The following is a 24,160-nucleotide window of genomic DNA, read 5'->3' on the forward strand; positions in this document are numbered from 1 at the left end:
TAGCTGGAATTACAGGCATGTGCCACCGTGCCCAGCTAATTTTTTGTCTTTTTGGTAGAGATGGGGTTTCACCGTGTTGGTCAAGCTTGTCTTGAACTCCTGACCTCAAATGATCTGCCTGCCTTGGCCTCCCAAAGTGCTGGGATTACAGGCATGAGCCACCACACCGAGCCCCAAACTTATTCTTTATACTATGAATTTGTTTCTAGAAAATAGTTACTGGATTCCCCCACTAGAAGCATGGAATCACAAACCAAAGACCATAAAGAACTTTAAAAAATCTTCCTAAAAGGGAAACTATGTGAATTTTATCCCTTTATGACAATAAAATAAAACTAGAAATTCAGTTTAAAAATTTGAAGCAGGCTGAGTGCAGTGGCTTCCACCTGTAATCTCAGCATTTTGGGAGGTCAACGTAAGAGGGTCACTTGAAGCCAAGGAGTTCAAGACCAGCCTGGGCAATATAGTGAGACCCTATCTCTATAAAAACATTTAAAAATTAGCCAGGTATGTAGATGCACACATGTAGTCCTAGCTACTTGGGAGGAGAATTGCTTGAGCCCAGAAGTTGGAGCTGTAATGAGCTAGGATTGCACCATTGCAATGCCAACCTGGGCAAGAGAGCAAGATCCTGTCAATCAATCAATCAATGTTGAAGCAACTACAACAGATTGGAAAACACATGCTCAATCACACACAGGCACATATACATATAGATCATTTTAAGTCAATGCGGAAACCAGGGCAGAAATGCAGTCTTTTTTCGAAAATAACTCAGGTAAAAATACCATATATTACAGTGTAGGGAATACATCCAAACCTGTAACTGTAGGTCAGTGCATAGCTTTAAATGCTATTATTAATAAGAAAGAATGAAAATAAATTTACTAAGGAATTCCAATCAAAATATTTAAAAGAAAAATAAAACAAAACAAAAAAGAACAGGAGAAGGAAGAGAAAATATAAATTCAGGAATTAGAAAATATAATCATAATCATGTAAGTGAGAAATAATTTTATGGGTTTTTTAAACAACAGGGTAGATACAATTCTATCACGTGTAAGAAAGAGAAAGAACATGTAAATTCCATTCAATGGGAATAAGAATTTAACAGATATTAAGAAAGTAAAACACATTCTAAGAAGTTAAGTAGTCCATGGAAAATCAGGTATATTCCACCTATGTGAAAATGTAGAAGACAAAATGTTACCTCCAACAAAATTATTGACTCCATAATTTATTTTCTTTCTTGCTTAATGCTTTTTATGTCCTATAATACTTTGCATATTAATTTTATCAAATACCTTTTTTTTTTGGCAGAAACTACAGTTTCTAGAAATTAGTGCTAGGATGCCTGCTATTCTGAAGCATTGCTCTAGGAGGCCCAGTAGGTTCTGTGATGCATAAGGATGTTAATGGAATCAAAGTACGAGGTGAACGCATAAGTGCCAATAGAATGGACTCATCTTAATGACATGTCAGAGGTAAATTAGCATATTGCTTACATATGGATTGTATAGCTCCATTTAAAAAATTCTTGTTGGCAAAAAGTGGATAGACACTTTTTTTCATGATTCTCTCTCTTTAGATGGAAGTATCCCTGAAAACATTACTAAAGTAGTTCCTCTTATTCTTACATAGAAACCATTCTGAAAGCATAATTGAGATAAACCACTGTCCTTATTTGTCCTTTAGTGTAAATTAGATGCATATTACAATCTGAATTTGTTTTCTGTAGCTGAAGATATGCAGCACGTGCTGTTTAGTCTTCAAAATAAATTTACTTTTGTATAGTTATTGTTAACCCAGGCTAACTCCACTTTTCAAGGAGAAAACTGGAGTCTTAAATGCTCCGCATTTTAAAGATAGATGAATATATCAATTCACTGAAAACACACACACATACACACACGGTGGAGCTCCATATGTGTGCCTGTACCTGGGTTAAGCTAAAAAAATATGAAGTTCAGTATGAACCACTTCCTATTCCTGAAGAGCTGAGACAGCAGTTATTATTGTCTTGTCACTCTGGTGTGTTACCATTTTTACCAGCTGGTGTGTTACCATTTTTACCATCATCCGTGTTAATATCATTTTGCCATGCAACGTCACCTCCATTTTATAGGAGCAAATGATGCTCAAGGACATAACTTTCTAATACACTGATAACACCGGCTAGACTTTTCAGTTATGCCTACACAGTAGGGTTATAGTCAGTAACACATCATTCAACAGGAAAGACCAGAAAAATCAGAACACTATTCATAAATATTTATCCAAATACACACGTGGATATACATACACAGCAATATACCTGGACACATACAAATAAGGGCTTAGATGTAGTTTTCAAAAACAATGAATGGATTTCAAAAATCTAGGTTTTTTTTGGGCCCCTCGTTTAAGCCTGGGAATCCCAGCTCTGGGAAGCATCACCAGAAGACTCTTGTCAGTACCCACCTCCCATCAGGTTTGGGCTGCAGAGAACCACCTAGAAGTCAGAAGCTCACCTTGCTGCCACAGCGTGAACTGGCTCCAGTCCCCTTTTTCCCTCAGGTTTTCATCCTCAGGCAGGAAGAGACCTTTGGCTTTATCCATCACTGCAAGGCCTTCATCTCGGATTAACTTCCAGTTTCTTTCTAAAGACTAGAGGGAAGATTCTGGCTTTACTGGACTGAAAATGGGCCTGATGGAGCACCTCATAATGACTCTTGTTTTTTTGAGGTTTGTTTTGAAAGGAACTAATTCTTTGCCTTATCTAGATTGCTTATATTTCAATTTCCTCTGGGACTTCTTGTCACAGCTATAAAAACCCCAAATCTCATGATTTTTCCAAACCAAAAGTTTTTGCAACATAACAATTTCAATAACTCCTAGAAACTTCAGAGAATAACTCTTCCACAATTTAAGTTTTGCCTAAAGACTTTTTTTGAAACCACAACCTAAGAAGAGTACTGATCTTGTTGATCAGACTACATCAGTACACTGTAATAAGTTCCATGTGACACTCCAGCCTCTAAACTGGAACAGAAATCACAGACTTAATTCACCTTTTAACAGAGTTCCTCACAAAGATGCCATTAAAGATGGTCAATATTAGTTAAACATTCAACAGCATCAGAAAAGTATCCATTGGAGGATTTTTGATATATAACATTAACAGCAAACCAAAACAAATAAATGCACTAGTGTTTAGAATTCAGCCAAACAAAAATATTTCCTTGACTTCTCATTTGTGAGGGAGCCTTAGCTCCTGCCAGAAAGGGAGCTTATGACCAGTAGAGACTAGGAGTGGCAGAGCAGGTGACGGTAGATCCTGTGGAAGATCCTCTGGGCAATCTGCACCATCACACTGGGTGTTGATTAGGAGTGGGAGGTGGGGGACGGTAGGGTGGGTAGGGGAGAAGGCAAAGGTGAGGATCTGAGCAGCAAACTAAGATGGATTTCCATCAGGAGACAAGCATAAAAACAGCTTTCCTACTTCAGGACAGAGACAAAGCTGTACAGATCTACCAGAATTTTGAAATGTTAATAATTTCAATCACTTCTATGTTCTATGAGAAATGGATGAAATAGTTGAGTATATGGATTCATGGACAGGGAGGAACATGTTAGCTGATTTCAACAAGAATCAGGGGCAGATCTATTTTCAGTGACTCAAGAGCATGGGACTAGAACTAGTAAGTTACAAACCAAAAAACAGATTTTGATGGAAAAATGGAAAACCAGTAGCATATTCTGAAGATTGATTGAGTTTCTTTGTAAATCATGGTTCTCTATCTTTTGAATTGGTCAAGAAAAATGATCAATTATTGGTTAGAGCAAGGCATGAGATAATGTGTAGAGTGTCTTTTTACCAAGTCCTGCTTTATAAACTCATGATTCCACATAAGAAGGCGATGTGGAATCAGGATGGCTGCAGAGCCAGAAGGCTGTGATATAGACAGAGATTTCTGTGGAAACATGGTGCCAGCCCCAGCCAAACAAGGGAATACTTTTTATATCATGTGAAAACACTAGCTATTAAAATATTCTAGGGCAAGAAAGAGATTTTGGTTGATTTTATAATTTTATGACATATATGCATTAATTTGTGTTAATATTGTTAACAGAAGACCAATGAGATGTGTGGAGGCCAAAGGAGAACTTTATTTTTCAAAAGCAATCTGCATATTAGGGAGATGCAGCTTTGGAAAGTGCACTCCCAGGAAGGGTCGGGGGGAAGGAGACGACAAAGGCCAAAACTGCAGGGCAGGGCAGGTGAGGAGTGTTGGGAGCAAGGAAGAATGTTGGCTGGATGGTCTTTCAGCCCCAGATCACCAGTCTCTGGTGGTTAATTGGCTGGTTCCAGGTGGTTGGTTGGCTTGTTGGTGCTAGGTGGTCTTGTTGGTGGTCAGATGGAGGAATTTCCAGTTGCAGTTGTTTTCAAAAACTGTTCTTTGACTTGGTTGCAGAAAAACAGATTCTGAAACACTTTCCAAGGACACAGAGAGCATGACTGCCTCCTCACCTTGACATGGCCTCTTAGTTCTGCTTTTAACTTTTGAGCCAAAGGGAGTTCATCTTGTTTGCCAACTGGGGGCATAGTTTGACCACATCTACACCTGCTACTGCCATTGCCCAGCTTGGCGTGGTCCTGGTCATTTATCCATGTTTAGGGTTCTGTTCCACCAACTAGGTTCCATATTACTTCATCCCAAGTGGGCAGTTCATGAAGAACAGGGCAAAGATCGCATTTCAATAAAGAGACATTCAAAAGCCCTTACGTTGTCAGATCCACAGATTGAGAGCATACAACCGTTTTGTAAAAAACCCCAAGACCATGGAAAAGAAAAAAATGCACGCTAGGATTTCGCTGTATGTTCACATCTTCCCAAATGCACCTCAATTGCCAACACTCACTCTGGATATTGTCACTTGTTCAAGTTGCTAGATAAATCTGTTAGATTCTTGTTAAATTGTCACACAGACAAGGGGAGAATTGCTCCTCTAACACATAAAATTACTTTTCAAATGAGGTTATTGGTGCCTTATAAGGACAACCTATTCCTTTATTCCCTCCTGGTATTTTAGAAGATTCTTTTATTTCTTTAAAGCTGATTTAGGGGCATGGTTGGAAACAGCTGATCTTTTTTTACTAAAATAGGGCACAAAGCCCTAGGGAAAAATGTTAAAGTGATTGCATCACTCAATATAATTTAACATTTTTTACTTAAGAATAGACTATCTTTTATATATGAAACGTTGCCCTTCCTGCCCCTTCACCCACAGTCTCCCATGGGAAGTGTTGCCAAGGTACTTTTCGTGAATAGTAATAATTTTTTTAAAAATGTTTTGGCTTTTCCTTGTTACATGTGGCACACATGTGCTGGATGACAGACTAGTGCTCAAAAGGGACAAACTGGTACAGAAGGGTCTCTCTGAACACATGCCCTAATATGCCACCAGACATGATCAGTCCTAACTAGTACTACTAACTCAGTACTATCTAGTCCATTTTGATTATAAAACAGTCACTTATTTTCTCTTTTGAGTTCAAAACTTTCTTACAGGATTTTACATTGGGAAAGAACCATACTGTTAATCTAGCTGAAATTTCTTCAGTTTAGGGATGATGAAATGACTCCTTTTGTGGTTAATGAGCCTAAATCCCACAGTCTGGTGGTCAGCACAGGTGGTGCCAAAACCCCTCTGTACTATCTCCTCCTCAATTATTAGAGAAGGTCACATTTAGGCATAGGGATTTCAGGCTGCAGTGGACTCAAGAGGCCCTGTTCCCTTCGAGCAAAAGAGCAATTGTGAGGTACCCCGGCCTCCTGGTCTCAGAGATTTACTAGGTACCTGTGACTGTGGGTGCTGGTCAGGAGCACTTTCAAGGTGCTTAGAGAGCAACATGCTCCCTGGTGAGCGGCCCTGCAGAGGGCATGCCTCCAAGACAGTTCAACATCTTTGACAAGTGGGGAAAACCGAGGGAACCAAAAGATACCACCAGTTAAACCTGATGACATGTTCTTGAAGGCGTTTTCCAACTTTGGAAAGACAAGCCAGGGGCTTTTAGGGGCACTGGGGGGAAATCTGGGATGGAACCTAAGAATGCTGTTTTTAAGCACAAACCAAGGAATCACGTAATATAATATTCACATGGTTAGAGGAAATTAAAGATCAAACCCAATTACACTCGGCGTGTGTGTGTGTCTATTCAGGACAAAAACAAAATACCATAAACTAGGTAGATGATAAATAACAGAAATTTATTTCCCACAGTTCTGGAGTATGAGAAGTCCAAACTCAAGATGTTGGCAGATTCTGTTCTGGTGAGGGCCACTTTCTGGTTCATAGATGGTACCTTCTAGCTGCCTCAACAAATGGTGGATGGGACAACCAAACTCTCTGGGGACTCTTTTATAAGGGCACTAATCTCATTCATGAAGGCTTTGCCCTCAAGGCATAATCAACACCCAAAGCCCCACCTCTTAATACTATCACCTTGGGAGTTAAATTTCAATAGATGAATTTTGGGGAAACACAAACATTCAGACCATATCAGTGTATGTGTGTGTAGGAGAGAGGGAGAGAGACAGAGAATATGAATTTTCTATACACTAATACCACCCACTTGTCTTCAATAGCAAATAATTCAGTTTTTAGGAAATTCCAACAGAAAACTTGAAGGCTCACAAACAGCAGGCAATGCCTACATTTTTAAAAGCCTCTTCTGAAATATTACTCCCTTGACTCTAAACTCATCTATTTCATAAAACTGAAAGAGAAACTAATCGCATTGGTATTTGAGTTGGTTGCCCGAAAGACACCAGTTTCTAATTTCCATTTCTTCTTGTGGCAAAAGAGACTTTAGAAAGCAGAGGTTTGATTCTTTCTACAGCGGCACATGGCCTCATAAAGCCATCTCAGCATGTGCCTCACGAGTTACAGCTTAGCTATATTGTTCACTCTAGGCATCTATAAATGGACTTCCCAGTTCTGACCTCATGAATCCCACATCCTGCCCCAGCTCTCCAGAATCCCTGACCTGCATCCAGTTACGAGCACTTTCCTCATCTCCCCAGACAGCCTGCTCATGCCACTTGGATGCTGTACTTTTCTCTGTAACATCAAATTAAATTAAGTCCTATTTGTAAAATCTTCTCTTAAAATTGACTTCCTGCAGAAAGCTTTCTCTTGAGAAGCAAACTAAAGCCTAACTCATTTTTATCTAACTATTTTTCTTACTAATGTTTTTGTTCTATTAAAAAATACACATTTTTAAAGTCAAATATTATTACAGGTCTTATAATGAGAATTGTAGTCTCTTCCCCAACTCTTCCCCCATCCTCAGTCTAACCCCCAGCTAATTATTTAAAATATTTCTTCTGTTATTAACCTGCTTATATCTAAATAGCATGTTATATTGCTATTCTTGATTTATTAATTTGAGGCATTATCACTCATCTATTATAGAAGGTTAACAATTAAACAATTTAATGTCTTCCTTCTCCATCCTTGTAATACAGTTAATTTCACCAATCTTTCATATCAGTGCAAATTCACATTCAGGTTTTATAATATTATGACAATCAGGTATCATTCATACTTGACTTGAGTTGTAATGATTACACTTCATGTCACATGCAGCATTTTTTTCCTGTCCCCTTTTCATTGGCTTTATTTTGTAATGCACTTCATACTATTACTTCATTAACTCTGAAAGAGTGCTATAAAATCCCTTGATGCTTTTATTCTACCTTTTGCCAAAAACATTATAAATTGATTACTTTCTTGCTTTTTCTCTTTTTCTGAAGATAACCCTCCCACAGCCATTTGCCTTGCTCTGATCTGGATCAGCTGCTGTCTGAATTTGCTAGACAATTATGGCCATGGAACTCCCCTTGGCCTCTGCCTGGTACTGGGCTCCCTAATTACTGGATTCTAGTTGTTCCTGAGGAAGGACACACCACACGTAAAATTGAATTCTGAAAGTGTCTCAAGTTCTTATACCTGATTGAAGGCTTGAGTATGTATGGTTAGGTATTTAAGTCGTAAATTTATTTAGTTAGTAAATAATTTTGTTTTATAATTTTTTTCTTGTTATCTAATGTGATACTATTTTTATTTTAAAAATATATAGTTGACAGAGACTGAATATATTCGAAGCGAACAAGGCAAAGGGCAATGTATATCAATGAGTTGATATACATCTTATAACTGAAAGTTTGTACTCTTTGACCAACATGTCCCCATTTCTCCCACTCCCCACCCCCAAGCAACCACTGCTCTATTCTCTGCTTCTATGAGTTTGACTTTTTTAGATGCCACATATAAGTGAAATCATACAGTGTTTGTCTTTCTATATCTGGCTTACTTCACTTAGCATAATATCCTCTAGATTCATTCATGTTGTTGCACGTGGCAGGATATCCGTCTTTTTAAAGGCTAAATAATATCCCATTGTGTTTATATACTACAGTTTTTCTTCATTCACCTGTTGATAGACATTTAGGTTGTTTCCATATCTTGGCTATAGTAAATAATGCTGTAATAAACACGGGGGTACAGATACCTCTTTGAGTCACTGATTTCATTTCCATTAGATACATAATTAGAAGTAGGACTGCTGAATTGTATAATAATTCTATTTTTAATTTTTTGAGGAACCTCCACATGGTTTTCCATTATGGCTGCACCAATTTACATTTCCACCAACAGTGTACATGTGTTCCCTTTTCTTTGCATCCTCATCAACACTTGTTACCTCATTTTTTCATAATAGCCATCCTAACAGGCATGAGGTGGTATCTCATTGTCTTTTTGATTCGCATTTCTCTGATGAATAGTGATGTTGAGCACATTTTCATATACCTGTTGGCCATTTGCAGGTCTTTGAAAAAATGTCTACTTAGGCCCTTTGCCAATTTTTAAATTGGGTTATTCAGTTTTTTTGCTATTGAGTTGCATTAGTTCCTTATATATTTTGGTTAATAACCCCTTATCAGATATATGGTTTGCAAATACTTTCTCCTGTTCCATAGATTGCTTTTCATTTTGTTGTTTCTTTTGTCGTGCAGAAGCTTTTTAGTTTGCTGTAGTCCCACTTGTTTTTGTTTTTGTTGTCTGTGCTTTTCATGTCATATCCACAAAATTATTGCCAAGATGAATGTCTTTTTATAATTTTGAAAGGATTAGTCCATTACATTATAACTTTTAGTGTTGCTGTTGGAAACCTGATGCCTTTTAGATTCTCCCTCTTCCTATCCTTCCTTCTCTAGAAGTTTTATAAGAGTCAGGATAGTATAGTGTTTAGGGGTATAAAATTTGGAGTCAGACTGCATGTTTGGAGACCTGACTCTGCCACTTATTTGCTGTGTGATTTGGGGCAAATTACTTATCTCTGTGCCTTAGTTTATAAAGCTTTTCTCAAGAGTCCCTTTGAGAACTAAATGTGTGAAAAGTGCTTGCACTTTATGCAAGTATAGCTATGATGATGATGAGGATTTTAAGACCTTCTCTTTCTTTCCTGTTTCTTGAAATTTCATGGCAATATGCCTTAATGTAAAGGCAGGGTACTCAGTGGCACCCTTCAACCTGAAAACTCACATTTTTTCTATTCTGAACTATCTTCTAATATTATTCATTTCTTCTCTTTTATTTATTTTATTTATTTATTTATTTTTTTGCCTATTCTCCCTGGAACTCTTTTTATCTGAATGTCAGCTATGTTAAATTGAGCCTCTAATCATCCTATGTTTTCTATCTTCCATCTTTGCCTTTTTGTTTTTCCTTCTGGGAGATTTCCTTAACTTAGCTTCTAATACTGCTTTAAATTCTTATTTCTGCAAATCACACTTTTTAATTTCTGAGAGCCCTTTCTGGGTCTTCAATTGTTCCTTTTTACAGTATCCCATACTTGTTTTACAGATACACATCTTCTCTTATTGCTTTGAGTATATTAGAGGTATTATTTTGTTTTTCTTTTGTTCCCTACATTTTCTCGATTTCCCACAAGCTACATCATTTTTTTGTTTTGTTCATCTTTCATGTTAAAAATCTCCTTAATGTTTGGTGATCCTTGGCTGTCAGTCCTATAAAATTGAGACAACAATTGGACATCTTGTTAAAGGGCAGAGCCTGGGTCTGACAGGCCTCCATGTTGGGTACATTGTGAAGCCAGTTTGTTTTTTAATTGGGGACCCTAAAATGTCAGCGGAGATAAGTCTATTCTTTGAGGCCATGCAGTTTCTTGAATTGCTGTAGTACCAGCAGCTTCTCTGTGATTACTACAGTTTCTGCTGTCTTAGATCTGCCAAATCGTCTACTTCTGTTTTCCACTTTCAAAATTACATGCTGACACTGTTCATTTGCTATTGTGCTATTGTCTCCCTTTAAAAAATACCATTTGTGCCATTTTATTCTTGTATTGTCATTTAAGTGAGGTTTCAGGTCGGGGGTACTATTAAATGCATGTGCTCAGTTTGTTTAATCCTTCTTGACTCTTTATTTTATTTTTTTGAGACGGAGTTTTGCTCTTGTTGCCCAGGCTAGAGTGCAATGGCGCGATCTCGGCTCACCACAACCTCTGCCTCCCGGGTTCAAGCAATTCTCCTGCCTCAGCCTCCTGAGTAGCTGGGATTATAGGCATGCACCACCATGCCCAGTTAATTTTGTATTTTTAATAGAGATGGGGTTTCTCCATGTTGGTCAGGCTGGTCTTGAATGCCCAACCTCAGGTGATCCTCCCGCCTTGGCCTCCCAAAGTGCTGGGATTATAGGCGTGAGCCACCATGCCCAGCCCACTCATATTTTCTATATATCTCTAATAATTGAATTTTTTTTTTTTTACTTTTACCTCCTTTTCTCCTAGACTAGTCAAATCTTGTAATATGTAATCCAACCACCTAGTGATGCTTAGAAAGAAAATCCTATTAGCTGGCAAAACCCTTTATTAGTCTTTCAAATTCATTTTTAAGAGATCATCAAACTCAAAGTAATGATATTCCACATGCTAGAGATATGCAGTAGAAAGTAAAAAAAAATTATCAGCATATTTTACATTTTGAATCAAGCTGCTAATTCATATATTGATTTCTTGTTGACCTGATTTCTTTTTGCCTCTTGGCCTATACACTTTCTTTGCATCACTTGGTTAGTATATCCTCAATCTCATGATGCTCAGATGATGATACAAGTGACACTTGAGGCTTGACCTAAACCATTTTAATTTTGTTCTAATCAATCATAATTGGTCTGAGCTTTAAATATTTTCTTGTATGTGGGAAAATAGGACCATTCCGAGAAATGTTTTTGCTGAGGCAGTTAGTACACATTTCAGTAAGGGGATTTACGAAGGGAAGTCACTAATGGTAATTTGCAAGGGCAGCCATAACAAAGTACCACTGGGTGGTTTAAACAACAGAAATTTCTGTTCTCACAGTTCTGGAGGCAAGAAGTTCAAGATCAAGGTCAGCAAGTTTGGTTTCTTTCAAGGCCTCTCTCCTGGGCTTATAGAGGGCCAACTTCTCACTGTCTGCATGTGGCATTTCCTTGGTGGACATGCATCCTGGGTGTCTCTCTTTGTTTCCAAAGTTCCTCTTTTTATAAGGACACCAATCAAATTGGACTACGGTCCACCCTAATGGCCTCTTTTTAACTTCACTATCTCTTTAAAGGCCCAAACACAGTCTCTTAATACAGTCACATTCTGAGATTGTGGGGAGTAGAATTTCAGAGTAGGAACTGTGGGGAGCAACAGTTCAGCCCATAACACTTATGTAGATTCAAGTTTGAAAAAGCTCTAGCTACAAAAGCAAACAGCAGATGGAAGGGGATCAAGAATATATTCACATCAACATAGGAAAAGGTAAATTCGCAGGAACAAAATAAAACACAGTTTTGAAGAAATGCAGGAAGAGCTGTTTTTAACATGCGAACAAAACAACTCTTAGGGTTCAGTGTAACATAAGCAAGATTAGGTAAGTAACTGTTTGTGACTAGCTGTTAAGAAAAAGAGGCATCGAGAAAACAGACATTGGAAATTGAGAAAAGTTCCAGAGTTTTATACATTCCTTGAAAGTTTCTGACTCTAAATTGAGAAAAGGGTTGCTGTGAAAGGCTATTCTTGGCAAAGTCTGTGTATTAAATTGGAGTTAGAATGAATTGATAACAATGGTACATTAGTATACTGTGTACTAAATTTTATCTAATTGGTTAAGAATATGCTTGTCATTAGTTACTATTTGAGGAATTATGTATCTTATTTTTAAGAGATAAAATCAGCTTGCTTAAATTTTAGCCAAAACATGCCTATACTCTAAACACGATAAGACGAGTAGCAGTGTAATCTGCCTTAGAAACAACATCCCAGGATGGCAGGGATCCCCCTGGGTGCTGAGATGAGGTTATTACATCAAACACCATGGGACTGTAATGCTATTGCAGCAAATTCTCTTTGCAATACTTCTAACAACACCGCTAAGGAAATTAGTAGCATTAAAGTGTAATCTCTCACTGGTCCTAACGCATTTTGATTAGATCTCCTTGTTTTTCAAGTTTGAATATACAGATAAAAGAAAACAGGTGACTTTTTTTTTTTTTTTTTTTTTTTTGAGACAGAGTCTCACTCTGTCGCCCAGGCTGGAGTATAGTGGCATGATCTTTGCTCGCCGCGACCTCTGCCTCCCAGGTTCAAGCGATTCTCCTGCCTCAGCCTCCCAAGTAGCTGGGATTACAGGTGCGTGCCACCATGCCTGGTTAATTTTTTGTATTTTTAGTAGAGACGGGGTTTCACCATGTTAGCCAGGATGGTCTCGATCTCCTGACCTCACGATCTGCCCGCCTCGTCCTCCCAAAGTGCTGTGATTACAGGCGTGAGCCACTGCACCCAGCCAACAGGTGACATTTCTTACTGTGGAAATAAAAGCCAATGAAGTGAGAAACGCAAAGGCTATTTATTCTAAGCTTGCTACAGCAAGGGAGTCAGCCACTGTCACTTGTGTTTTGGCAGACACTCTAAAGGCAGGCAGAGGAGTAGGAAAGCTTTATAATAGGAAGAGAAGGCTTCAGGCATGCTCTGAGTGGGGGCTGTTGGCCTAAGGAAGCTAGAGGTGGCTAACTAGAAGCAGGACATCCTATGTGATTGGAGGAGGGTGCATATTTGGCTCTCTCTGGTTGGTCTTAAGTTGGAACCGTGGACAAAATTCAGGGAAGCCTTTAATTATTAATCAAATCCTGGCTATTTGGGGCTATTCTGATTGTTACAGAATTGATTGTGTAGCTCCCTGGATTGTTACTAGACACAGAAGTCTGGCTTCCTGCAAGTCTGACTTATAGCATGCTGGTTTCCTGGGCTGTTTATCATAGATAAGTGATTGGTTTCCTGGGCAAGTTACTGCAGGCCGTGGGTCAAAATTCTATTTTTACATATAGTTTGGCTACTGACTGTGAATTCAGTCTCTCATCATCCTTGCTGAAGGAAAAGTATAACATGAGGCACGTAGCTAGCATTGGGGCGGCAGGAGAGTCTTAGAGAAATGACTTTTGCTTGTTCTAGTGAGTGAGAGAAAAAGGATTGCTTCACCTGAGAGGAAGGAGAAAAGATAATCCAGGTTGCCAGGACAAACAACCAGCCTGAGGGCTTCAAGGACTCAGATGGCAGAGGAGACCCATATTCCTCATATATTGGCTCAGGCAGGCAGGGAAGCCAGTCTGCCCTATCAGTCAGAGAAGGTAAAGGGAAGATGGGGAGCTGACTTCATGTCCCACCTACCAGCTGTAAACAGTGCACTAAGGGACATCCTGAGTGAGTGATGCTAGAGTAGCAGCCCCACAGTCGCTAATCTCAGGCAGCTGAAACTTTATGTGTACATAAGCAACAAATTGCTTGACAAAGAGATAAACAAATTGCCTATAATGTGTATGTGCATACGCACATTTTTTCTAAGAGACAGGGTCTTGATCTGTTACCCAGAATGGAGTGCAGTGGCACAATCATAACTCACTCCAGCTTCGAACCTCTGGGCTCAAGCGATCTTCCTGCCTCAGTATCCCAAGTAGTTGGGACTACAGGTGCACACCACCATGTCTGGCTAATTTATTATTATTATTATTATTTTGTAGCAACAGGTCTTGCTATGTTGCCCAGGCTGGTTCTAACATCTGGCCTCAAGTGAGCCTCCTGCCTCAGCCTCCCAAAGGGCATATGCATATTTAAGACATCTATCTGTGTAGCATATTGAGACAAATCATGACCTACTGAATTAAACATTTTAGAACCCCAAATGGAGTGCCAACCTAGATGTATAGTTTGCAATTATTCTGAAATATCAAACACCGTGCTGTGAGTTCCTAAAGAGGGTCACAGAGAAAGCCAATTTGTAGGTCTTTTTTTTTTTCTCCCACATTGACAAATAATAAAGACTCACTGATTTTGCTTTCAGAAAAAAAAGCCTCTTTGTATGAAATAACTCAAAGAATATAAAACACTGTGTTCCTTTGCTCTGCTGCCATAATTGGCATCATAGGCCACTCTATAGCCTCAGCTGTGTGGACTCTTATTAAGGGCTCACATCTAAACAGCACACAGGAACATCCACAATGGAAGGCTTCATTTTGTTTTGTGTTTTAAGCCTTACCAAAACCTCATGGGAGAGGGGGAGCTGAGGTAATTATTTTGCATTTAGAGATAAAACAACAACAACAACAACAAAAAAGCAGGCTCAGATGGGTAAAAGGACTTGCCCAAAGTGTCAGAGCTGACAGCAAAACAAATCTGTTTCTAATTATGGAGCCCTTTTAAAAAGTTCACCTTTAAATCATGTAATTATCAAACTCCACACTCCAATTGTTGTTTTGTTGACATCTTCAGTGAAAGTGTCATCGAAAACCAAACAGTTTAAAGTTTGATTTAGAAAGATAAGACTAAGCTATTATATCTTAAGAAATTGCTTTCAGTACTTCTTGATACTATATTTACTTTTACATAAAAGTAAATTATATAAATTATTAATCCTCTTAATTTACAGCTTAATTCCACCATAAGTCTGACATTTTTGCTTCTTTCTCAAATTATTTCATTTCAAAAGCAGTCCAGTGAAAACATTCAAATATTTAATTACAAAGAAAGAAATGCTGAACCACTAATTTAGTGCTGTGTAAGTCTTATTTTTGTCTAGGCGAAGTCATTCATACACAATGGATTTCTTAATTAATAAAAGCTACAGTCTGAAGGAAAGTGACAGAGTGCTACTCTAATCAATCATTCCAATGCACTATGTCACATCACTGGCAAAGTATTACTGGGCACTCTTCCAACTGTAATAAAACTACAATATGAAGAAAGGCAAACTTACATATGATGCTGTTTAGGATCACAAAACTTATTTGTGATGCTGTTTGGATGTTCTTATATCCAAGCAGCTGCGCTGAAAAACTGGGAAAAGAATGCAGGAGCTTTCCTTTTTCTCAGTGATGAATGCAGAGTTAGATAGCAGGAGAAACAAATACAAAAAATATATTTTAGGTCAGGTGTGGTGGCTCATGCCTGTAATTCCAGCACTTTAGGAGGCCTAGGTAGACGGATCACCTGAGGTCAGGAGTTTGAGACCAGCTTGGCCAACATGGTGAAACCCGTCTCTACTAAAAATACAAAAATTAGCCAGGCGTGGTGGCAGGTGCCTGTAATCCCAGCCACTTGGGACGTCAAGGCATGAGAATCGCTTGAACCCAGAGGGCGGAGGTTGCAGTGAACCAAGATCACGCCAATGCACCCCAGACTGGGCGACAGAGTGAGACTCCATCTCAAAATATATATATATTTAAAATTATAGTTTTTGTTATCAGTGGTAGTTTTCTGTACGGGTCTGCAGCAACCTCAATTCTTTCCTCCTCAGAAGGAAGAATTCGACTGAGGGGCATAAAGCAGGAGAGACTGAGGCAAGTTTTAGAGCAGGAGTCAAAGTTTGTTAAAAAGCTTTAGAACAGTAAAGAAAGAAGGAAGGAAAGCACACCTGGATGAGGGCCAAGCAGGCTGAGATATCAAATGCCCTGCTTGACCTCTCGGCTTGGGGTTATACTTCCAGGATCTTGCGTTACTTCTCCCCACTCCTGAGACCTTACTGGGAAACCGTTGATGAGTTTCAGGTGTTTTCTATCTATTAGGAGCCTGCCTTTCCCTGGTGCCAGCTGTGACCAATTATTACTTTAGAGAAAAGTTAACAACTGCCTGACCATCATGTGATGGTCACCTAACACTTCTGGGTGGGTGTGTGTGTGTGTGTGTGTGTGTGTGTGTGTGTGTGTGTGTGTGTGTGTGTGTGTGTGTGTGTGTGTGTCCGTCCCTCTCCTGCGCTGCTTATGCCTGATGAGCTACCTACTCTAACAGTTTTGAGTTGCTATTGGTTGTTTATTTTCAATGTTACTATAGTGTTTTCTATGAATGTGTTTACATCTAAATTAGTGTGGATCAAATAGTTAATCCTGAAAAGGGAAGAGCAAAACTCTTAAGCTTTAATGGCTTTTCTCTAACTATAGGAGATCTTTTCTATTTTTACCCTAGCAAAGATCTTAATCCATTTTTGTTTCACTTTCTCTGTTAAATAAGCCCAAGGCACTCGGTGCTTTGATAGTTGTGATTTGGGCAACAACCTACTCAATTTTAAGGAAAATAAGCTGAAAAGAGAAAACTCTACTGGAATATTTTTCACTAATGTTTTCCTTGAGTTGAATAGCCTCTCCACACTCCTAGTGCTAGAGCTGCCAAATTATATTTACACAATGAGGGGTGATATTGTTTGGATGTATGTCCCCATCCAAATCTCATAATCTCATGTTAATTGTAATCCTCAATGTTAGAGGTGGGGCCTGGTGGGAGGAGATTGGACCATGGTGGGTGATTTCTCATGAACGGTTCAGCACCATCGCTCTTGGTACTGTCCTTGTGATAGTGAATGAGTTCTTGGAGATCTGGTCATTTACATGTGTGTAACACCTCACCCGCCCCAGCTCTCTTGCTCCTGTTGCCATGTAAGCGTCCTGTGATTGAAAGCTTTCTGTGGCCTCCCTAGAAGCAGATGCCACCATGCTTCCTATACAGCCTGCAGAACTGTGAGCCAATTAAACCTTTTTTCTTTATAAACTACCCAGTCTCAGGTATTTCTTTATAGCAATGCAAGAATGGACTAATACCAGTCTCAGGTATTTCTTTACAGCAATGCAAGAATGGACTATTTCAGTTTAATGCTAACATAATTTCAAGGGCATACAGAAATTCAACCAAAGGGGAAAACACATATGATGCATTTTACTGAACACTGTCCCCTGCCTTCAGGAAAACTGCACTCTATCTCTCACTGTAATGTAGAGCAAGAAGTAAGTTGAATGAAAATGTGCTATCAGGCCAGGCGCAGTGGCTCCTGCCTGTAATCCCAGCACTTTAGGAGGCGGAGGTGGGTGGATCGCTTGAGCTCAGGAGTTCTAAACCAGCCTGGGCATCATGGTGAAATGCCATCTTTATAATTTTAAAAATAAGAATTGAAAAAAAAATTAAGAAAGGGAAATGAGAGGCCAGGCGCGGTGGCTCACACCTGTAATCCCAGCACTTTGGGAGGGCGAGGCGGGAGGATCACAAGGTCAGGAGATCGAGACCACCCTGGTTAACAAGGTGAAACCCCGTCTCTACTAAAAAATACAAAAAATTAGAATTAAGGCAATATAATGATTTTGTATTTTAAAAGATGGAATTTATTTATTCAACATGACTTTTATAAGATTAAAGATATAATTCATCTAAAAAAAAAAATTAGCCGGGTGTGGTGGCGGGCACCTGTAGTCCCAGCTACTTGGGAGGCTAAGGCAGTAGAATGGCGTGAACCCGCGAGGCAGAGCTTGCAGTGAGCTGAGATTGCGCCACTACACTCCAGCCTGGGCAACAGAGCGAGACTCCGTCTAAAAAAAAAAGGGAAATGCCCTATTCATGCTATTCATGGTAGTTAACAGTCACTCAAGGGCCAGAATCTGGGTAATTATTCTAAAAGTATTTTGGCCAAATGTTGCAGCTACCAAATCTAGAGGGTTTCCACTTTAAGACGTCAATACTTGGGTAATGTTCCATGACTCATAATATTCAATTCTGTAATTTGAAAATTACAGTAGAAGAATATCTTGATGTTCCAGGGTCTGTCAACTAAATGGTCAATGAACTCTGGGTTTCTGCACACAGCAGCTCTCTTAATGTCACAGTCATTATTGTCAAGTGGTCATTTTGACATTACTTTTTTTTTAAGTCATAAATTAACATTCCTGCAAATGTAGTTCTCAAAGTACAATCACACAGCACGGAGTTGTAACCATGAGATGCCACACACACTGAGATTCCATGCACTGAGAACTCTATGATTCACTCTGATCTTGCTTTTCTTCTTAAATAAAGCAGAGTTTAAGACAGGCAGGGCTGAAAGAAAAAAGCCCAAGGAAATAAGAATTTTAACAAAACACTTGGTATCAAAAAGGAAAAGGAGACAAGATATATAAGCAGAAGTCAGTAACTTTGATGGCAGTAGTGGGGTACTGGCAAGCAAACAGATTTTGAGGACAAGGAGAGCTTTTAGTTGATGGTTCCTAATTTCATTCCTTTGTGGTCAGTAAACATGCTTTGTATGATTTCAGTGCTTTTAAATTTGTTGGGGCTTGTTTTATGGCCTAGCATATAGTCTGTTCTGGTTAATGTTTCATGTGGACCTGAATTGGATCACTTTTTAAAAATCTATTTTGTTAATCTGTACTTTTTGATTGGAGTATTTCATGTCCTTACATTTAATGTAATTGCTGATAAAGTCTGCCATCTTGTTATTCATTTTTAATGTCCTTTTTGTTGCTGTTGTTGTTCCTCTGTTCCTCCATTACTGCCTTCCTTTACAACAGACAGATATTTACTAGTGTGCCATTTAATTACCTTGTTGTTAATTTTACCCTACTTTTTTGAGTTATTTTCTTAGTGGTTGCCCTGGGCACTAGAATTAATACCTTTAATTAAAACAATCAATTTCAGTTTATTGCTAACATAATTTCAAGGGCATACAGAAATTTTGCTCCAACATAAATCTTTTCCCCTTCCTCCTTTGTGCTATTATCATACAAATTACATCTTTCTATGTTATAAGTCCACAAACAATACATATTACATTTATTGCTTTATGCATTGGTTTTGGAATAAGATAGAAGAAAAAACTAATAAAAACACATATATTATCCCTTTTATGTTTACCCACTATCTTTAGTGATGCTCTTTTCTTTTCATGTGGATTTGCGTTACCATCTGGTATCTTTTTTTTTTTTTTCATTATTATTATTATTATTACTATTATTATACTTTAGGTTTTATGGTACATGTGCGCAATGTGCAGGTAAGTTACATATGTATACATGTGCCATGCTGGTGCCTTTTTATGTCAATCTAAAGAACTGCCTTTAATATTTATCGTAGAGCAAGAAATATTGTCTAGCATTAAATTCTCCCAGTTTTTATATATCTGGAAATGTCTTAATTTTGCTAGATGTAGAATTCTTGGTTGGCAGTCTTTTCCTTTCAGTATTTGAATGTCATTCATTGCCTTCTCTCCTCTATGGTTTCTGATGACAAGTTGGCTGTTCATCTTAAAAGGAAGGTTCCTTTTGTGCAATAAGTCCTCTTTCTCTGTGTGCTTTCAAGAGTCTCATTTTATTTGATTGTCAATTTGAGATTAGAATTTGAAAAGATAAAATAAAAGTGAAAATAAATTTTAAAAGGATCTCATTTTGTCTTTGAATTTTGACAATTTGATTGTGATGTGTCTAGGTATGTTTCTGAGTTTATCCCCTTACAATTCATTGAGCTTCTCAGATGTGTAGATTAATGCTTTTTATCTAATCTGGAGGATTTCTGGCCATTATTTTTTCAAATAGTCCTCCTGCCACCTCTCTTTCTTCTCCTGAGGATTCCATTATGCATATGCTGGTACACCTGATTGTTTTCTTCATAGGTACATAGGTTGTTTTCTTCATTCTCTTTTTCTTCTGTTCCTCAGCATGGATAATCTTAAAGAACCTATTTCCAAATTTGTTGATTATTTCTTTCACCAGCTTAAATCTGGTGTTGAGCCCTTCTAGTGAGTTTTTTAACTTAAGATATTGTACTTTATGACTCCAGATTATCCGTTTAGTTCTTTTTTATAATTTCTGTCTCTTCATTGGAATTCTTTATTTGGTGAGACGTCATTGTAATAATTTCTTTGAAGTCTTTAGACATAGTTTTCTTTAGTTATTAAAATATACTGACGATAGCTGACTTGAAGCCTTTGTTTAGTAAGTTCAGCATCAGGGCCCCTCACAGGCAGTTTCTATTGACTGCATGCTTTTCTGTGCATGTATATACTTTCCTATTTCTTTGTGTGTCATATAATTTTTGTTGAAACTGGACAGTTTTTAGATAATATAATGTGGCAATTCTGGAAATCAGTTCAGTCCCTCTCATAAAATTTGTTGTTGTTCATTTTTGTTATCATTGTTGCTATTTGTTTGTTTACTGACTTTCTGGATTAATTTTATGAAATCTCTATTGCCTGTAGCCTTACCTGTAGTTGCTATGGGCACTTGTAATGTCAAAAAAAAAATACCAGCCAATTATTGTTTTGACTAATAGCCTGGGAATAGAGCTTTTCTTGCAAGTGAGGACAAATAACAACAATGTCCTGAGAATGCAGCTTTCCAGGTAGAAAGAGAGAGGTTTAAAATGGTGACAATGCTCTGGGTATGGAAATTTGCGAGATACTAAAAATGTGATGTGGCCCCACTAGTGCCTGGAAAGCTGTGGTTTTCACTGCTCCAGTGTTTTGAGATTGCCAGTTTTCAAGGCTACTCTTGAACTGGGGAAGAATGGTTGGGAGCAGTTAAAGTTACCACCCCACAAACCCTGCTATTCTTATTCAGGTTCAGCAGTTTTTCCTTCAATAAATATTCCTCTAACTGTTGTATGTCTTTGCTAATGTACAGAGTTCTAAAGAAGTTGATTTTAACAATTTTTCTCAGTGCTTTTGTGGAGGGGTAGATTTATGAAGACATTCCCTCTGCCATTCTGATGTTCTGCCTCATTACACAATGTTTCATAAGCAATTAAATGCTTGAGGTTTCATCAGGAACTGAGAACATTCTAAATATCCTTCTCTCTTAAGCAGTAACAATTTCAAGAAAATGAATACCTTTGTCCCTTGCTCCTAAAATAGCAGGTAGAGATAATTTTCTTTCTCTCTAGGCCTTCCTCTCCTGGTGCAGTGCAGTAAGGGAGAATTTTCCTCACATTCAGGAAAAACCAAGGATACCAACTGTTGCAACTTCTTATATGTAAGAAATGCTTAGTAGTAACATTTTTAAATCCCTGGGGCTTCTAACATATTTATGAAAAAACTAGAGAAAAGAAAGTTTATAGAAGGTCATACAATGAACCTAATTTTTGAGAACCCATCACGTATTAGAGACATGGTCCCTGTCATTTTAGAAGACACAATCTCAGAGAACTAAGAAACTTTAAAATATAGTGTGCTATTTAAAAAGAAAGTATAAAGTGCTTTTGGCTTTATACAAAGGACTGATATTCCTAGAAGAAGTGACAATTTCTCTAACATCTGAAGGATAAAAAGGAATTGGCTGTGAAGGATATAGGAGAGAAGGAAAACAGAAAGAGGTAAAGAAGGAGTCCTCCAGGAAAGAGGGCTACCATATGGGAAGGTCTGTTGGAAGAATTTTGGCTGGAATGAGGATGGTAAAGGGCAGTGGTAAGAGATAAAGGCAAACTAAAGCTGAATCACTGACTGCTGTGGTCTGAACGTTTGTGTCCCCCAAATTCATATGTTGAAATCTAACCACTAATGTGATGGTGTTACGAAGTGGGGCCTTTGGGAGTTGATTTAGGCAAGTAAGATAATTGTCCTTATAAAAAAAAAAAAGCCTCAGAGAGCTGCCTTCTCTTTTCCATCATGTGAAGACACAGCAAGAAAGCACCATCTACAAACCAGGAAGCAGGCCTTCACCAGACACTGATCTGTTAACACCTTGGTCTTGGACTTCCTCAGAGTAAATTTCTATTGTTTATCAGCCACCGAGTTGATGGCATTTTGTTACAGCAGCCTAAATGGACTAAGACACTGACCAAAACTGGAAAGCTGGAAAAGGGTATTAACCAAGGGGTTACGTGGTGAGTTAATGTTCACACCGAATGTTAATGTTTTAATAGAGCTGAACACAGAATAGAAAGAGGGAGAAGTCCATTTGGGGAACATAGCTTTGGTAGAATTTTCACAGCAGTTAAACCACAGTGGAGAAGATTTCTTAGAAAATGAATGGCAAGAAAAAGAGAAAAGAAAGCAAAGAACAATGTTTGGGTCCATGCCAGCCCATAGTAGACTGCCTTCACACAATCAATCATGCTTCTTTCTTCTTAACAAAAGCCTGACTTTGAGCGTCCACCTTCCTCCAGATAAACCATTTATTTGATTTAGAGGAAACTAATCCTTTTCTGGCTGTAGGGGTTGATCTGTTGGTTTGAGAATAATCTCATATCCCCCTGCCAGTAATTCATCTAGAGTGGAAATCTGACTTAAATTGGCTCAATAAGACTGAAAGGAAAGATTACCGGTCCTCAGATGATAGAGAGGTACACCCTCTCTCCTCCTGGAAGCTGGCTGCCTCAATCTGTTGCCAGCCACCTGGTGTTTCAGACTCCCTTGTAACTGTGAGTGCCCATGAGACATGGTTCCCACCAATAGAAGAGTGTCTGCCAGGAGGTTTCCAGAAGGCCATTTATGGCTGGGGTGGTAGCCTCAGCAATGTCACTCTCTCCCTCTCTCTTCCAGTGGCTGCTGGCAGCCATCCTGCAGTCAGCCAGCACAAGGACAAAGCTGACCAAGGAGGAAGTGCAGAGCCAAGAACATCTTCCCCTGATTATACCGCCCCGAAGTCTGCCCTACTGCTAGGCTTCCAGCTATGTCAATCAATAACATTTCTTATTGTTTAAGCCAGGTTTGAAGTGCATTTCCGTGTTTTGAATTTGAAAGGATCCCAAAAGGTACAGTACAGAAATGAACTCACAAAGACACCATGAATAAAAGATAGTAAAGCAGAATCAGAAGAGTTTGATGGGATCCAATCTGAGGGAGGGTGAAATTTGACAAAAACGAAACAAAACAAAACAAAAAAACCCGACAGTGCTAAATGTAGCCAACCTATCAAGGAAGATGTTGTTCTTGTGCTATTTCTAATCTGGATATGGAACTTTAAAAGATCAATCTGTATTAACTGTCACCATACCATGGTTCCCTGAGCTATAAAATATTCAAAGGCTAACCAATGGCAGCCTATTTTACAATTGGATTATGAAGATTATAAAGTATGCTTTTATAATGACATACAGAATAAACACAGTCAAGTAAGACATAATCTAAGTACATGAAAACCTCTTTCCCCAAGTAGACCAAATTAATCAATGAAGTCTTGTAAGTCTTATAGATACAGTTTATTTTAGATGTTACTTAAAGGAAAAATTATGAAAAATTTAAACATATACCTAAAGGAAGAAAGAACAGTACGACAAACCTCCACATATCCATCAGCCAGATTCTAACATTATCAATATTTTGTCACTCTTGCTCTTCATCCCTGCTTCTTGCATGTGTAAAATCAATTGTTTGAACATCAGAATATATTTTCTTATATAAACCATGTACAAATAGCAATTAGAGTCTGAGGTCAAAACCCTGAAGCCATCTAACCTGTAAGATACATGAAGTTTTTACATTTTGAGTAGAAAACAACATGATTGAAACTATGAGTTAATTAACTGTGAGTCTCATTTTATGACTGTCTAAGAAGAAGGGGCTTACCAAAGCAAAAGTAAACTTCTGACCAGCCCCTACCAAAGTCACCAGTAGAGAGCGTTAAAGTTCAGGTTTAACCTACTAATATAAAACCTTCCAATTATTTTTATAGCTATTTAGAATCACTTAGTTTCTCCAAATGCTACAACATTTTCTGCCACAGCATTTTCTAAAAATATGTATAACTGCGTTTTCTCTCCATAGTTGCAGGGCCAGTGGTTCTCAAAGTGTGGTCCAAGGACATCTGAGAGTTCTCTAGACCCTTTTAGGGG

At 38.4% G+C, this 24,160-nt stretch overlaps 1 protein-coding gene across 16 annotated transcripts in view; it reads right to left on the reverse strand.

Annotated features, from left to right (window-relative positions):
- The window catches only part of ASPH (aspartate beta-hydroxylase), a 228,308-nt gene that overhangs the window by 22,233 nt on the left and 181,915 nt on the right, over positions 1-24,160 (reverse strand). For all 16 annotated transcript variants that reach the window (XM_054497391.2, XM_054497392.2, XM_054497388.2 and 13 more), the window contains one exon: positions 2,511-2,646. In XM_054497391.2, the coding sequence (XP_054353366.1) occupies positions 2,511-2,646 (136 nt within the window). The remainder of the gene's footprint in view (positions 1-2,510; positions 2,647-24,160) is intronic.

The sequence above is a fragment of the Pongo pygmaeus genome, chromosome 7 (genome assembly GCF_028885625.2).
Source record: "Pongo pygmaeus isolate AG05252 chromosome 7, NHGRI_mPonPyg2-v2.0_pri, whole genome shotgun sequence".
NCBI classification, from domain to species: Eukaryota; Metazoa; Chordata; class Mammalia; order Primates; family Hominidae; genus Pongo; species Pongo pygmaeus.